Below are 16535 nucleotides of genomic sequence, written 5' to 3'. Positions count from 1 at the left end.
GAGTCTAAACACTTATTTTACTACTTACAGAAGTCATTTTAGAAGTTTAAAGAGAACAACACTCAGGGTACCAATAAGAGAACTACTCTAATTCTTTCCAATCTGCCTGGTTAATAAAGTCATTTCTTATCCAAAACAAACCAGCCCAATCCTGAGAAGTAAACTGTCTTAGAGTAATGACTTTCTGTCGGGCAAATGATTACTGACCTCATATGAGATGGAAAATAAGAACATGTAAGAAGGGAGAAGGAAAGCCCCTGGGAATGTCCACTCTTGTTATAGTTGCTATTATAGGCCCTGACTACTGGGGGGATCCCCAGTGCCATGTTGGATCCCTCTAGCTCATGGCTCCAGCCTCTTACCTGAAGAGGGTAAGACATGGAATTCCCTTGAAGTGGCTGGCAATCCCTAGATGAGTAAATCAATACAAATGCAACTGTGGCAGTGACTGCAGCCACAAGCATGGCTTCAATCACCTGGAGGCAAGGGCGGTGTATGTATCTGTGGAATCAAAACAGCTCAAGGTGAACCTTTCTATATCAATGACAGAATCACACAAATTACAAGTAAGAAATCATCACTCAGGGAAGAATCCCTAAGGGAACACCATCTTTATGGACTATAGTCAAATCAGCCATTCAATGGCCTGGCCTTCCTGCCTGTCCTCCCCATCCATTATATCAACCAAGCTAGATCTTCATAAGCAGAAGGTATATGAAAGTAAAATGAGTATCTAACAACATCTAAAAGCCAAATGTGGGTTATTTTGGAATTATCTGTATCTCTTCTTCCCTAAATTAATGAATATGCTAGGATGTTGACTACAGGAACTCTATAGCAAGGCTCAAATACATACACACTGTAGCAATCCCCACCAGCACTCCTGTCACTGACCTTTGTTAGTTGGAGAAACTGGTGGCAATACAGCATTAAGCAGTAACCATACCATCCCTTTCTTAAAGGTATAGATTAATTCGTGTACAAACATGAAAATCCCTGTGCTATATTGCTTGTCTTAATTAATGCAGCCAAAATATCAATAAGGCGACATACTCTCCGAAACTGGAAAGAAACAATTTATCTTCTTATTCAAGAAGCACTGCCTTTATTTATTTATTTATTTTGGCTAGGCAATGGGGTTAAGTGACTTGCCCAGGGTCACACAGCTAGTAAGTGTTACGTGTCTGAGGCCAGATCTGAACTCAGGTCCTCCTGAATCCAGGGCCAGTGCTCTATCCACTGCGCCACCTAGCTGCCCCTAGGAGTGCTGTATTTAACCAGTCCAGGAAGGGAAAGCATCAATAGCTTCTTAAATACACCGAGACAAGAGAAAACTGTAGGCCCCAGTTCCCCCTCTTAGGTTGGATTCAGATAAATACAAAATACAAATAGCTGAGGTCACTGCCTGGGTGTCACTCCATTTCCCACGGCCTGTTACCCCTGTCCTAGCTCCCTAATTACTCTGTATTGTTCCAGTCTAAGATATGTAGTTCAAAACCCATGATCACATGAAAAATCCTGAAATTCCCTTTTCTATGTCATTCTTTGTATGAACACGATGCCAATGGGACCTTTTACCTGATGCGAAACATTGTTAGCCAATAATTCAAGGCATTGAACACTGCTCCAAGAATACCACCTACAGGCAGAAAGAGGCAAATAGGAAGAAAGGTCAGCTTTGAAATCTGAATTTCCTATGCTACTAACAATTTGGAGAACTGGTTGCTTCACATTCCCCAGTTAAGGAACCATTTCCCAGAAGCTTGGTAGAAGAGACTAAGATGGAATGAGGCAAACAGTATTTTTAAATGGCTTCTCTACAGTACCACATTCTGAAAGATAGATTTGTTTAATCTTCAAAGTCCTTTAATTAAATGAAGATAATTCTTAGCATATGTTAAATTTAGGTGAGGATAAGACCATACTCCCCCTTAGCATGCAGGAGAGAGTTCTATATTAAAAACAACAATCACAACCTACATTCATTCCTCTGAATTTTTATCTTTCTCCATCAATGAAAATCCATATACAATATCTTACAGCCCAAGTAACATAGAAATGTAAATTATGCTGCCACAAAGATGAATATGTAAGTAATTTAAATCCTTAGATTAGCGGCAGCTCTCCTGGAACATAGATCACAAGCACCAGGAAAAATAAGTGACAGCAGCCATGGTGTGTGTAAGTGCATCGCTGAATAACCAAATGGTTCATTCCAGAGTTTTTATGGAGGATCCTTAAAAGCTGCTTCACAAAGCTAACCTGTGTCTCAGATCTTGGCAATCTTCCAGCCCTTAGCACATTCTTATTCAGGCCAAAAGATACAGAACGGTTCTCCAGAGAATTAACTGGGGCTCCTGCCATTTCAAAAGCCATGTTTACAAAGTCTCTTTCCATAAATGTTTAACAAAAGTGGGATGGGCTTTGGTAAAAATAAAAATTATAGAAAGGGGAGGGCACCAAAGCTAGATTTCTAATGAATTCAAAAGAAATTCTCCTTACCCACCACACCCATGGCAATGAAGATGGGGATTTCATGGATTGTGTATACCATTTTCTGTACAAATAGAGAAAGGAGGAAAAAGTAGTTTAATTTTAAGACCTACTGGCATAAACCTTGAGTAATGATCTCCAAATGCTCTTCCCCTCCCCCATCACCTATTGAAACAAAGATGGAAAGCACAATTATCTCCCTAGTTTTCAGAGTCAATAAGATGCATCGACCAGCATCTTTGGTGAAGCACACAGCTATGATATCTAAACTCCTGAACTGCTGTAGACATCAAACATACTCCATTTGGTCAGCACAATCCCGGATAGAATGCTAGAAATCTACAGTGAGTAGAATCTAACTTTTCATTCTAATATCTGAAAAGACTTGAGGTGCAGACAAGCTACTGGACTTTTCCATGACCACAACTTAGTCAGTGGGAGAACTGTGACAAATCTCCAGGACTCCTGCCCCCTGTTCACAGTGCTCTTTTGGTTGTACTGGTGGGTGACAACTGAATCCCACTAAGACACTGGATTTCACACAGCGGAATGCTTTGCTTCCAGAGTTAGAATAAAAAGAAAAATCCAGAATCTCAACATTGGCAGCTCCTGTTATCTAGGCACCCAAGGAGGTAAGGAGACAGGATATATGATTGAAGGTTTTACATATTAATGGTTACCTCAGTGTCAAATCTTCCAAAATTGATGAGACCAGGGCTAGAGAGATCCCACATGTTTCCATGGTAAATACTCAGAACAAAATTCAGGGTGAATGTGGAAATCATGGAGGCAAAGAACTGTGGGATAAACAGTAAAACAAGCATGTTGCTAGGAAACAATACTTCAAACAAAGCAGGCTCCTCTCTTGTGTCCAACAGCCAAAACAAAGTATTTCTAATTAAAGAGCTAAGTGGGTAAGATCAGGAAGAAAGTAAATCCCAGGAATTGCCAGTTTAAAGAGGGTGAAGTCACTAGGAATTCTGATGCGTCTCTTCCAGTAAGGGGAGGCTTCTTAGAGCTGGTCTTGGCCAGTTGGGAATGGAGGGGCTGGCTCTAGGCATGGGGTGTGGCTTAAGAGGGGGCTTAGAAACAAGCACAGGAAGACTAGATGAAGGGTATGCTGAGTTCTGGAGAGCAGAAGAAAGATGGGTTGGGCTAGAGGGAGAAAAGGGTTCAAGGTGGGCTGCTGAAGGACCCTGAAGCTAACTGTGGTTCTTATACCTGATCCAGAAGGTAATAAAAGCTACCTTAGGAGGGGCATGAAATAGCCAAGGTAATGGGAAGAAGAAATATGAAGGTTGTAACAACTGACTAGAAAGCAAACAATTTTGAGACCTGATGAGAAAAGAGACAACTCCAAAATATTTTAAGAGTCAAATTATAGTCATCCCTTCTACATCACGACTTTCCCCATCATGGTTTTGATATATTGTGGATCGACATAAGAAATTAAATCACAATTTTTGGGAGTTTTGTGGAAGCTGCAGAAGACACATGAAGGCCAGCAGACAACACAGAAAAAGTTTAGAAACTCAGAAATGCATAAAATATATGTATGGTATTGTGTAATATCAACATATTTTATCTCTTAATGCTATAATAATTCAGATTTCTTCTCTGGTACTTTGGGAGAGCCAAAATTTTATGCAGATTTTCCAGATTACTGAGGCACCGCACCCCTTCCCCCTATGACGTGGAAGGGACAACTGTACACAGCAGTGGAGCCCTGTAGGTGTAATAGACAAACTCAGGGTAATCCCGCCAACTGACAATAAGCCAAGCACATTCTCATATGTTCCTCCCAGAAATCTGTGGTAGAGGATTAACCCTTCATAACAAGGGACACGAGCTTACGGAAACAAAGCAGGAGTGAAGTGCCTATATGTTAACCCATAGCAACTGCTGAAAACAAAAGATTCTTCGAAAAGAGGAAGCACCAAGAAAGACTTCTCAAGGCACTCTGTAAAGGGGTACTTGTCTCGCTGGCAATGAAAAGGAAGCCTGTGCTCCCACAAAACCTATCTCACTTACAATTCTCCACGTCAGGAACTGATTCCAGAAGGAAGCACCTTCTTCCAAGCTGAACAGGACGCCCCCTGCAAGAACAAAAGTCTCCTAATTCCCTGGGCAGATCCCAGTGGAGGTGGCTATAGCCAGGCTGCAAATTACAAGGGAAGTCTAAGATCTACTGCAATCATCTGGCTAAGACCCAAGGAGTGCAGGGAGAGTGCTACAGAACGATGCCCAAATAATACTGAAGACAGAGAAATGGGCAAAAACTGACTCATGGAGAAAGGTCCATCAGTTTGTCCAGTCCTCCCTGATTGAGGGCTCTGGATAACAGGGCCATGTGAAGTCAAGTCAAGAAGCATTTATCAAGTGCCTACTACGTAGCAGGCACTGTGCTAAATGCTGGGAATACAAAAAAAGACCAAAAAACCCCAAAACAGTCCTTGTTCTCAAGGAGCTCACATTCTACTGGGGGAATCATGCAAACAATTAGGTATAAACAAGATACAGACAAGATAAATGATGACATCTAGTTTTTTGCAAATTTTCTGGTTTCCTGTCAAAGGTATAGAGGGGAAGGAAGGGAACCCAAATACGCACGGAACTAATTTGAAAACATTCTTGACTTCCACCACCTAGGTAAGGGTGGTACTTAGGAAAAGGTTTCCCAAACCACAATCCACTTCATCAAGGAAAGATTCCTAGGGTCGCTGACATAAGACCACTTGAACTGCCTACAATGCATGAAGCATCTAGGATGTGACAGGGACCACAAAGATGAAAACAAAAGACAGGGAATCTTACCTACAGGGGCTCCAAAAGCAGCTGAGACACCAGCCGCCGCTCCCGCTGAAACAAAGTCTCGCTTCTCTGTGTCTCTTCGGAAGTATTCAAAGATCTGAAATGACAGGACCAAGGTTATAGATCATCATCTCCTCAGGTTTTCTTAAAGTAGTCCTCTCAGGTAAGGAAAAGGTAGCCAAGGAGTCCTACCTGTACCTGACCTGGTTAGTTTCTCAAGTATGCTATGTAGTAGGCACTTGATAAATGCTTCTTGACTTGACTTCATGTGGCCCTGTTACCCAGAGCCCTCAAATACAACTCATCCATGTCCCTTCTCTCTCAGCACTCACCCTGCAGTACTATACACCTGGGCTTCCTTAAAGGAGGGTGAGCCTTCTACAAAGTGATTCTGGGCTGGGTGGTAACTTTCCCTACCAGGCATCTTCCCATTTCTGAGTGGCATAAGTCAAAATTAGATCACTATCCCCAAATGCTTTGCTTCTCTCTTAAAAACCTTTAATACTTCAAGAAGCTAAGATTTTATTGAAATATATCCAAGATATTTTACAAACTTTTAAGGACTATATATATATATACTATTATTTTTTATTGATGTAGGTAATCTCTCCACTTATGTAAACTGCAACCACTCTAAAATTTAGAAAATTAACTTCATGAGTAGCTGTGACTGAAAAAAAATTCATTATCCTTTCACCTATGAATAATAATATAAATGCACTTAAGTATTACAGTATTTAAATAAAATAAATATAATACAAATGATAATACTACCTAATTTATAGATTTAGTGCCATAGCAACCAAAGTACCAAAGGGGTTACTTTATAGAAGCAGACAAAATAATAACAAAAGTCATTCAGAAGGACAAAAGGTCAAGAATCTCAAGGGAAATAATGAAAAAAAGAAGGCATGAGGGGGCCTGCCTGGTATTTCCAAATCTCAAACCATGTCAAAGCAGTAATCATCAGTTTGGTTTACAAAACAAAACAGAAAAGTTGATCAATGGAACAGAGTAGATTATAAGACCCAGAAGGAATAACAATAGAGTGCTTGATGAACCAAGGACAAACTCTATTATATAGGACTAAGGGCTCTGTTTTCTTTTTTTTTTCTTTCTTTTTTTTTTTTTTTTGGTGAGGCAATTGGGTTTAAGTGACTTGCCCAGGGTCATACATCTGCAAAGAAGGTGGAAGATACCTTTTAATTTTTCTTCTCTGTGGTCAATCTTTATCATTGTAATTTCACAGTTTTTAGTTTCAATTGTTTTGCTGCTGTTCTTTCAATTTATATTGTCGTGGTCACTGTATATGTTGTTTTCCTGGCTCTGCTTTACTTTCCATCATTTCCTAAAAGTCTTCCATACTTCTCTATATTCATCATATTTGTTGTCTCTTAGCAGTACAATACTATTCTATTAAATTCACATACCACACTTTGTTTAGTCATTCCCTAAAGGACAATTATTTCGTTTCCATGTGTTTGATACTATAAAAAAATATAGCGATAAGTACTTTGGGCAGTTAGGTGGCACAGTGGACAGACTGCCAGGTATAAAGTCAGGAAGACTCATCTTCCTGAGGTCAAATCCGGTCTCAGATACTTAGTAACTGTGTGACCCTGGGCAAGTCACTTAACCGTGTTGGCCTCAGTCTCTTCATCTATAAAATGAGCTAAAGAAGGAAATGGCAAACCACTCCAGTATCTTTGCCAAGAAACCCCCAAATGGGGTCACAAAGAGTCTGAAATGACTCAATAATACTTTGATGCAAATGAGACCTTTCTTTTTTATTATCATCTTAGGATATATGCCTAGCAGTGGAATCACTGGGTCAAAGGGTACAGATATTTTAGCCACTTTCTTAGCTTACTTACAAACTGTTTTCCAAAATGTTTGGACCAATTCACAACTCTACCAACAATGCATTCACATGACAGACTTACCTCAACTGCTCCCCCACATCTGCTATTTCCACCTTTTGTGATCTTTGCAAATTTTGTGGGTGAGGGGTAGAATCTCAGAGTTAATCTGACTTGCATTTCTTTTATTAGTGATTTAGGGCATGCTTTCATATGATCGTTAACAGTTTGCAAATCTCCAGAGAACTGTTTATATCCTTTGACTAATTATTTACTAGGGAACAGCTTTTGGCCTTTTATATTTCTGTTATATGTTTATATATTTTGAATAACAGACACTCATCGACCACTTCTAGGGGAGATACTAAACAATTGACAAAGGTGATTACAGAAGAGAAAATGGATGATTTCTATCACATAAAAGTTGAAAAGCTACTGCACAAGCAACATTCATGCACTTAGAATTCTAAGGGAAGACATTCAGCACGGAAAAAAAATTCTTTGTATCAAAGATCTTTGTTAAAGGCCTAATAGCTAAATATATGTATATATGTGTATATGCGTGTGTGCGGTTTTTTTTTTTTTAGGTCAAAGACAAAGGAAAAAGACTCACAAGTATAAAAACATTTATAGCAGCACCTTTTATTTTAGCAAAGAAGTGAGTTCTCACAAATAAAGAAATGGCTAAACAAATTGTGGCATATAAATATAATAACATTATACTCTAAGAAATGACAGATATGAAGAATTTTAAAAACTAAAGAAATATTTGTATTAACTGATACAGAGTAGAATGAGTACAACCAGGAAAATAATTTACACAATGACCACAATAACATAAAAGAAAAAACCCTGGAAGACTTTAGGATTCTGTTCAACATAGTGACCAATCTTGGCTTCAAAAAACTGATAACAAAACATGCCTCCTGCCTGTGGGAAGAGAGATGATGAAGCAGAGATGCAGAATGAGAAATAAAGAAATTAGGCAAGGAGCAGCTAGATGGCGCAGTGGATAGAGCACTGGCCCTGAAGTCAGGAGGACCTGAGCTCAAATCTGGTCTCAGACCAAACACTTGACACATACTAGCTGTGTGAGCCTGGGCAAGTCACTTAACCCTCATTGACTTAAAAAAAAAATTAGGCTGAGGGGAAGAGTTCAGTACTGAACATGATGAGTTTCAGGTGGAACTATGCAACAGGCAAACTGAAATGCTGGAATAGAGCCCAGAATTAGGAGGTTGGGACTAGAGGTTTATATTTAATAGTCATACACATAAAAGTGATAAAAAAGCCCAGGGAGGAAAAAAGGCTACACCAAGGAAGAGAGCAGACAGGGGGCGAAAAAGCTGAGAGCAGAACCTTGGGGGTCACCTACACTTAAGGGGCAGGATGAAGGTGAGTAAAGGACTATCAGAATGTGAGGGAAGAAAACTACTGTAAAGGCATCTATACTATGCCCTATTTGTCCCTATTCTCAGTGAACCACTCCCCTAAAGTTCCTCTCCAGTTAAAGTCATCCCTCCATTGGCAGCAAAGGCTTGCTTTCCTGCTCGCTGTGGCTCTGTTGGCATCCACTGGATCCCTGATCGGTACCATAGCCACCTTTGGCATGTTGTATCTGTCTGTCAGGAACCTCTCGGCACAACTAGCCATGGGCCTGGAGCATCCAGGGAAGCTTGTCCTTAGCCTCCAAAGGCAAGGTTGATTCACTTGCCTTCACGGTAGCACAAAACCGTTGGGTGCTGGACGCCTTAACACCTGAGGTGGGGTGGGGGTGGGGCCTGGGGACCTGGCTCCATCACTGGGGAGGAATGTTGTTTCTATGTCAACCAATCCTCTCACATAGAGGAAGACCTGAGTGCTCTAAACAAGCAAGTGGAAGATTTATGGGACAGGGGGTCAAAACACTCTAAAGCATGTTTCCCTCTCACCTTCCTTTGATCTACAACTTGTAACTTACTTATTCTTACATAAAACCAAAATCAAGTTTCAAACGAATGTTCTTCACTGGCCTTCAAGGGTCTTTCCAACCTTCTTGACCGAAAGGAGGTAATGTGGAATTATGATTTTTATATTAATCTACATGATATGTGTAATGAATATACTAATAGATTTGATTTTCGGAATTGCCTTTTCTAACTTGTGAGAGAGCTCTTAATGCAGCTTAAAATGATCAATCAAACTTCGACAATTCCCACAATCACTGGCATCACTGCCAGTGTACCCTAAGTGAAGTGAAACAAAGACTACAGAACCTGTTCTTGTCACAGAACTTTGGTCCCGTGACCCACCAAGTAATAACCCCCAAAGACTTGGAACAACGCTGTTCCCACAGAACTTCAGGACAGCTGCACCTCAGTATTGTAGGACTTGCAGGCTGGTCGTGGGAAACCACTCTGGCCCTGGAAAACATTGTTTGTAATCCCCCCCAACTACCCCCCCACCTTCCCACTTGTGATTTTTGGATTCTGTCTTCAATTCAGCAAGGTGGAATTCTATTCGGGAGAATTTCTGTTTTGCAATCTGTTCCTCATAATGAAACTAATTAATTAAAGGCTACCTGATTACTGGCACTTTGTCTCTGGCCTGCTATTTCATCATTCTTAGGTTAGAGACTGGTTCAATAAAATCCTGTTAACACTACAAAGAAATAAACCAAGTAGTTGGGGAACCAAGAGAGAGAAGTTCTACAGAGATTAAAGTGTTACAGAAGGAAAATATCAAGGAAGAAATAGTCTATGGTTTAAAAAAAAAATGCCCCTAAAAGGTTAAGGAAGCTGATGACTGAGAAAAGGTCATTAGATTTGGCAATTAGATTAATCATAATTATATAATAATTGGTCACTGGCAACCTCTGATAGAACCATTTCTGTAGAAGGGTCGGGACAAAAGCTGGATTGCACAAGACTGAGGTACAAGGGGGTGGAGAGGAAGTAGGGTCAATATGGGCAAGCTGTTCTTTTTAGTAGTTTGGCAGTGACAGGGAGGAGACAGATAAGATTGTAGCTTGGGGGGATAAAAGGGTCAAGAGAAGGTTTTCTTAGGTTAGAGGAGGTATGAGCAAGGTTGAAGACAGAGGACAAGGAACCAGGGAGATAGGGAGACAAATCCCACTTTGATGAGCACCCTGTGGCACTTTCTGGGCCTGGCAATCTGAGATTCTATATTAGTAACAAAGTCACTGCCATGGCAGCACAGTCATATTAGAATATAAAATACTGCTCAAACAAAACTGACAAGGTTGAATGCCTATACCTACACATCTAATTTTCCTATATAATATACACCAATCAACTTTTTAACCCTTCATATTTTGGCAACCAAAGTTACTACACAAAATGCTTCATTCTCTTTCAGATTTAAGGGAGACTACCATTTTCTTTTGAGACCTACAAAGGTATAAGCATAGGCTCCTAAGGAGGACACCGAAAAACCAGAAATCAAGTAGAAGACTGCCCAAAGTGCAGAGGGATTTGAAAACAATGTCACAAAGAACAGGTGAATGAACTGGAGATACTTAGCCAACAGAAGAAATAGGATGGAGCAGCACATGATCAAGGTTTTCCCTCAAAGAGAATAAGTGGACATTCAGTATGGCTTAAAAGAATAGAACTAGGAGCACTGGGTAAACAAGACAGATTGTGTATGAATTTTTGAGCTAACAACAGATTACACTACCTCATGGGAGCAGTCACCTTTAATTAAGACTTCTGAGGTCCCTACTAGTCCATGGTATCCCTACTGAACATGGCCTAATCTCTGTTCCCTCATTTTCCACTTCAGAATTTGTAAGTGAGCTGCTCACCTTGAAGTCTTTCTTCAAAGAGGTTGATCTTCCTTGAGAAATACCAGCAGCTATAACAGCTCCAGAGTGAATCATTGGCCCTTCCTAAAAGACACAGAGGAGTAACAGAGTTGAGGACAGGAATCGAGTTTTAAAAATTGTTTTTAGATACATAATACCCTTCAGTGGCTCTTAGAAGGGTGACACAGTGGAACAACGGCACAATAGTCATATTTGTTCTTCTAATTCCTTTACCTTTCCAACAGCCAGTCCTCCAACCACAGATAAAATCACACCACACACTTTAATCACCAATGTCTAGAATATAAAGAGAACATCACTAAGTAGAAAAGAAAAGTAAGTTAATTCAAACCAAATCAAAGAGTGCTGAACATACACCTCCTATGGGTCAAGCACCATTAAAGAAGGAATTTACTTCTCATGAGTGGGATGACAGATCAAAGAAAAAGATTCAGATAAAGGGCTTCCTTCAGTGTCTAAAACTTCATTCCCATCTTCTTCAGGAACTTTCCTGCAAGTACTCTAGCCCACCCTGATCTCTTCCTCTTCTGAAATTTAAAAGCACCCAATGTGTGAACATCATCATTTAGCACTTAGTCCTACACTTAGTCTCACTGGGAAGACGGGGACTACGCTCCATTTTGTCTGGCTCATATCTGGTCACCAGGGTCAGGTGATTCTTCCTTCGCAATGTCTCTTGCATTCATCTCTTCTTTTCTAATCTCATTGGTTTTCCTCCAGTCCATGCATCTTCAGTCAAAAAAGTGCTGGTTCTGGAGTTAGACAACCTGAGTTCAAATCCTGCCTCTGGCACTTACTACATATGTGACCATGGACAAGCCACTTCACCTCTCTAGGCCTCATTTTACTCATCTATAGAATGGAGGGGGTTGGACTAGATGGGCTCTGAGGCCCCCTTTCAGCTCGAGCTCTACTCCATCATACATCTGGATTTTTGTAGAAAATATTCTGCTTCTAAAATACTCTGTCCCCAATTCAGTTTATCCTGCACACTGCTGCAGGATGATCATCCTAAAAACATCACTTTCAATAAACCACTGCCCCACTCAGAACCTTTCATTGGCTCCCCACTGTCTATACGAGCTATAGTATAAATCTCTACCATTGTAGGCCCTTCACAATCTGATTCCAACCTGACTACTCTCAAAGGGACCCTTCTCCTTCGCCCAGGCTGTTCTCCCGCCTATCCTCTGTACATGCTCATTCTTGTTTCTAGGGTTCTATTCACACTGTTCTCTTTTCTGATTTGCCCTTTATCCTCTTCTCCAGCTATCTGAAGTCATAACCAACTTTCAAAGCCCTGCTCAAGACCCCCCTTTCTGGGAAATCTTCCCTGCCCCCCCCAGCCTACTCTAAACACCTACAGCACCCTTTCACTTTCCATGTTAATATTTATTTTCTAATAGAGAACTTAAATTCTGTGCCGTGCTACAAGTCTTAATGCCCCACTATACTAATGAGTTTAATCCATAGTAGGTATACAATACATTTTTTAATAAAAAATTATTCTTTCATATTCCTCGGTATAAGGATGAGGCACAAAATAGATGTTCAATAAATATACATGGCTATCCAGGTGTTTTAGCCTTTCCCCTTCCTTTCCACTCAGGTATAGATCCCAAACAGGGGACATGTAAGAGAGGGACAATCTTGTATTGAAACCCTCCATTCTGGCAGATGCCAAAAGGCCATCTGGCAAATACAATCAGTCTCTACCCCTAATGGCATTGCTCTTAAACACTGAGAACAGGTAGAATCCTACTAACAAACACTCTGGACTAGTAGCAGTTTTTTTGTTGACTTGAACAGCGATGAGAAGAAATGAAATGGTTCATTTTCATTTAGATTAAAAAGACCTGAAGGTCCATTATTCAAAATGAGTCCTTTCCTGAGGCTCAAAAGTCTGAAGTAGTATTTGCCATAACAGAATGTGACCAGTTCAAGCCATGATTCCCAAAGGGGATTCTATCACCTCCATCTTACAGGTTCTTTAGGGAAACGCAGACTTTTAAAAACTATACTTAAAAGAGCGTAATGGAACACGTGCCTGCCTCCTTGGCTGACAACAGAAGGGAAAAGCCAAGGAAGACACCAACGATGAGGGCCTCACTCTTCAGGGGTATCTCAGAGGATAAGGAATATATAGACTAAAGAGTTGGTCTATGACTAGAACCACACCCATGGGCTGCCCTAATTCAAAGGTACTATTTTTAATAAAGCAGCCAAAACCCCTACTCTGCATTCTAGAAGACAGGGAAAACCAGCCACCACCAGGCATTTTACCTTGAGTCGAACCACATGGGGAATCTTGACACCATTGAGGAAGCATTTAATCTGGGGAATTCCACTGCCAGCAGCAACAGGCTTCAAGGAAAGAAGAAAGAGTATAAGGAGTATTTCCAACAAAAGGATTGGTTGACACAAATGAACCCAAAGTAGGATCACCAAAATTTGTGAAATGTTTTAACCCATGGTTTAATCCAAGATATCAAAACTGTTGCCTAAATAACAGATGAAAAGATGTTGGCTTTATAAGAACTAGGAACTGAATGTAATGAGAATAGTAAATTATTAGAATGTAATCTCCTTGAGGTAATGCTCAGTTTGGCATTTCCAGGATATAAGTAGGAGTGTCTCAAGGAATTCTGCAGTTATTTGTATATTGTTTACCCACCCCACTGACTAACACAGTATGTGGTATCTTGGAGGCCTAATAAATGTTATTAAATGAACAAATATTTAACTTGACAAAGTTAAATACTAAGATTAACTGATAGGGGTATGTAATTAAATGGCAAAAGCCCTCAAAAGGGAGCCATGAAACACAGATTTCAGTCTTCATCTTGCCACTAACAATGTATCTTGGGACAAGTCACTTAACCCCTTGGTTCCCCAGTTTTCCCATTGGTGAAATGGGAATAATGTTTGTTCCTCTGTAGCTCAGAAGAACATCAATAAATAACTCTTTATTAAGTGCCTATGTGCTGGGGATACAAAGACAAAAAAGTGAAACAATTCCTGCCCTCAAGGAATTTGCATTCTACCCAAGAAGACATGTCCATAAATAAAGCAAATACAAAACAGACACAAAGTACATTGGTGGGGAGGGGCACATCACCAGAATAACATGAAGTACATAGAGATCCTTGGAGAAAGTATATCAAAGAAGTTCAAGGTATTATCCTCTCACTAAGCAGAACTTTTTTATATTCTAAAAATACTCAGAAGCTCCTATGTGAAGGATCTGTGATTTTGTCAGAATAGGGAAATTCTAGTGTGGGAACCCCTTCCAACCATGCAGCCTGTAGCCTGTAGATGCCATGGCAGACACGTCTTAGGCCTCAATAATTTGCCAATGATTGTAGAGCTAACAAGTGGCAGAGGAAGGATGTAGACCAAGGTCTTCCTCACCCCATGCCTAGCACGCTATCCACTAGACCACACTGCCTCTCCACTAATGCTAACATTACCATCTACCCGTTGGCCCTGGAGCCTTCCCAGTCTCACCTAAAGTAGGCGTGGGCAGAGATCCCAGGCTAGCTCGGTGTACTTTTTAAACCATACCTCTATAAAGGCAACAATCACGGAGCCGACGATCACAAAGGCCGAGTTCAGTGTTGCCCAGAGTAACAGGGAGAAAGACAATCCCCCCTTCTCTGTAAACTTGTCAATATCTGGAGGACTCATTAAGAGAACTGGCAATGTTCAACGTTACTGTCTGGACAAGATCCATTTCCCTTCCACACTGTCTGGTAAACAACACATGCACAGACTCACCTCATTTGACAACCTCTCCCCTCCCCCAACTTCTGGCTTTGTCATTAATCAAGTCAATGAAAAGCTCCCAAACTGCTCTCCTGAGCTGAGCTGGGGGCAGAGAAGATGCCAACAGTGGCCACTGGGTTTTCTCACCTACCTAAATATTAAAATACTAGAAGATCAGGGTAGATATGTACTCTAGCTAGATCACACACAATCCCCAAATAGACTATAAATTCTTTGAGGCCACAGACCATTGGCATCCTCTACCTGGAGGACACTGCAGGTGCTCAGCAGAGACTTACTGATCAACACGGGCCTGCACACAGCTATAACCTGCTGCATATCCAGGTAAGCAATGAAATTCAGTTTATATCAGGACTTCCTAAATGCAGAGAAGTTCTGGCCACTTTGCCCTCCTCACCCCCTGCATCCCCTACACACTACTGGACAACCAGAACCAAAGGATACTGTCTTTTACTACTCGGTATTTCAGTCCTGCCAAGTTCTCCACTACGATGTCAATGAAGCAGGCAACTAAGCCAGTCAGAATCCCAATCATGGCACAGATGACCCAGCGTTTGATCTCTACTGTTCGAAAAGCCTGTGCAAAAGAAAGATAACCATTAGAATTAGGTAGTGATGGGGAAGTCACCCTCTGCAGAAATGTAATTCTAACATAGGCTGCTTTTTGGCAAATGCTTGATAATCCCAAAATGAATCTTATCCCTGAACCCCAATCCTATGAATGACAGATTATTCACAGACTGCTTTGGACTATTACTTTCAGAACCACATTTGAAAAGCATCCTGCCATAAATACCTATTTCAACAATGAAACACAGCAGGGCCTGATTGGGTTACTGCACCTGCAGCAATGTATATTGTCATCTTATAAACATTCATCCCAATGAATGTCACATCTGCAACATTATTGTAGTTCTTCAGCTATCCAATTTTAACAGATAAATGTACTGTAGAAGATTTTTTTCTGTTTGTTCCCCCTTTGAAAATGATGCTACACCCAAACTGGCCACACGTTTTAATTTTGATTCTTAAGACAGAAGAAACTATGCTCATTGTTTTTGTCAGGAAGATCAAATTTTCCATCCCATGGAGGACTGTGCTATTTATTGAGAACAGAATATGTGAGAATGCCAACAGCGTCAGAACCTAGAAACATGACTGTGAAGAATTCTGGAAGTCCCACTATTGTACAGACAAGGAAACAATGTGAAGGCAGTCTGAAATAAGATCTAGAAAATAACTCAAGGACAGATGAGATTCCATGTCCCAGAATGCTCCCTTTCTGCTGTTATGTGATGGAAGGATTCTATTTCAGGCACATTAGTCTAGCTAGGTGCCAGTCAGCTTCTTGAACTACCCAACTCTGAACCCAAACTCACTGTGTGGTTTATTCTCCTCTCTTCTTCCAGGAACAACTGGTTTTCACTATTGTCATAATCCAAACTCTGTAGGTAACAGCAAAGAAAAACACACTCTGCTTACTATACCCCGTTTTTTAGGCAAACCCAGGACAGAGCAGCCACAGGGAACAGGCTTGGGAAAAGGGAGCAGCTGGCTTCTCAGGGGCAGACGGAAACATTCCCAGACACTATCTGGCAAAATGGAAAGAAACCAGTGGAGATCCAATGTGATCTTTCTGAAGTTGGCACCTTTCCAAATGACCCAGGAAAATAAAGTTGTTTTTTTAAAAAACAGATATGGGGAGGTAACAGATGGTTTAATTTTGTGAGAACGTCAGAACCAGCTTTGTTTGCATCAAA

At 40.7% G+C, this 16535-nt stretch overlaps 1 protein-coding gene across 1 annotated transcript in view; it reads right to left on the bottom strand.

Moving 5' to 3' along the window:
- CLCN7 (chloride voltage-gated channel 7) overlaps positions 1-16535 on the bottom strand; it is a 60188-nt gene that overhangs the window by 12721 nt on the left and 30932 nt on the right. The window contains exons 4-15 of the mRNA XM_027862791.1: positions 16155-16220; positions 15220-15352; positions 14554-14663; positions 13273-13353; positions 11203-11265; positions 10969-11052; positions 5308-5401; positions 4525-4589; positions 3174-3290; positions 2503-2557; positions 1579-1639; positions 363-501 (exon numbers count right to left, since the gene is read on the bottom strand). Coding sequence (XP_027718592.1) covers positions 363-501; positions 1579-1639; positions 2503-2557; positions 3174-3290; positions 4525-4589; positions 5308-5401; positions 10969-11052; positions 11203-11265; positions 13273-13353; positions 14554-14663; positions 15220-15352; positions 16155-16220 — 1068 coding nt within the window. The remainder of the gene's footprint in view (positions 1-362; positions 502-1578; positions 1640-2502; positions 2558-3173; positions 3291-4524; positions 4590-5307; positions 5402-10968; positions 11053-11202; positions 11266-13272; positions 13354-14553; positions 14664-15219; positions 15353-16154; positions 16221-16535) is intronic.

The sequence above is a fragment of the Vombatus ursinus genome, unplaced genomic scaffold (assembly GCF_900497805.2).
Source record: "Vombatus ursinus unplaced genomic scaffold, bare-nosed wombat genome assembly UNPS02014770.1, whole genome shotgun sequence".
Taxonomy (NCBI): domain Eukaryota; kingdom Metazoa; phylum Chordata; class Mammalia; order Diprotodontia; family Vombatidae; genus Vombatus; species Vombatus ursinus.
Note: the sequence above shows the minus strand (reverse complement) of the source record. Positions and strands in the feature narration are given on the sequence as shown.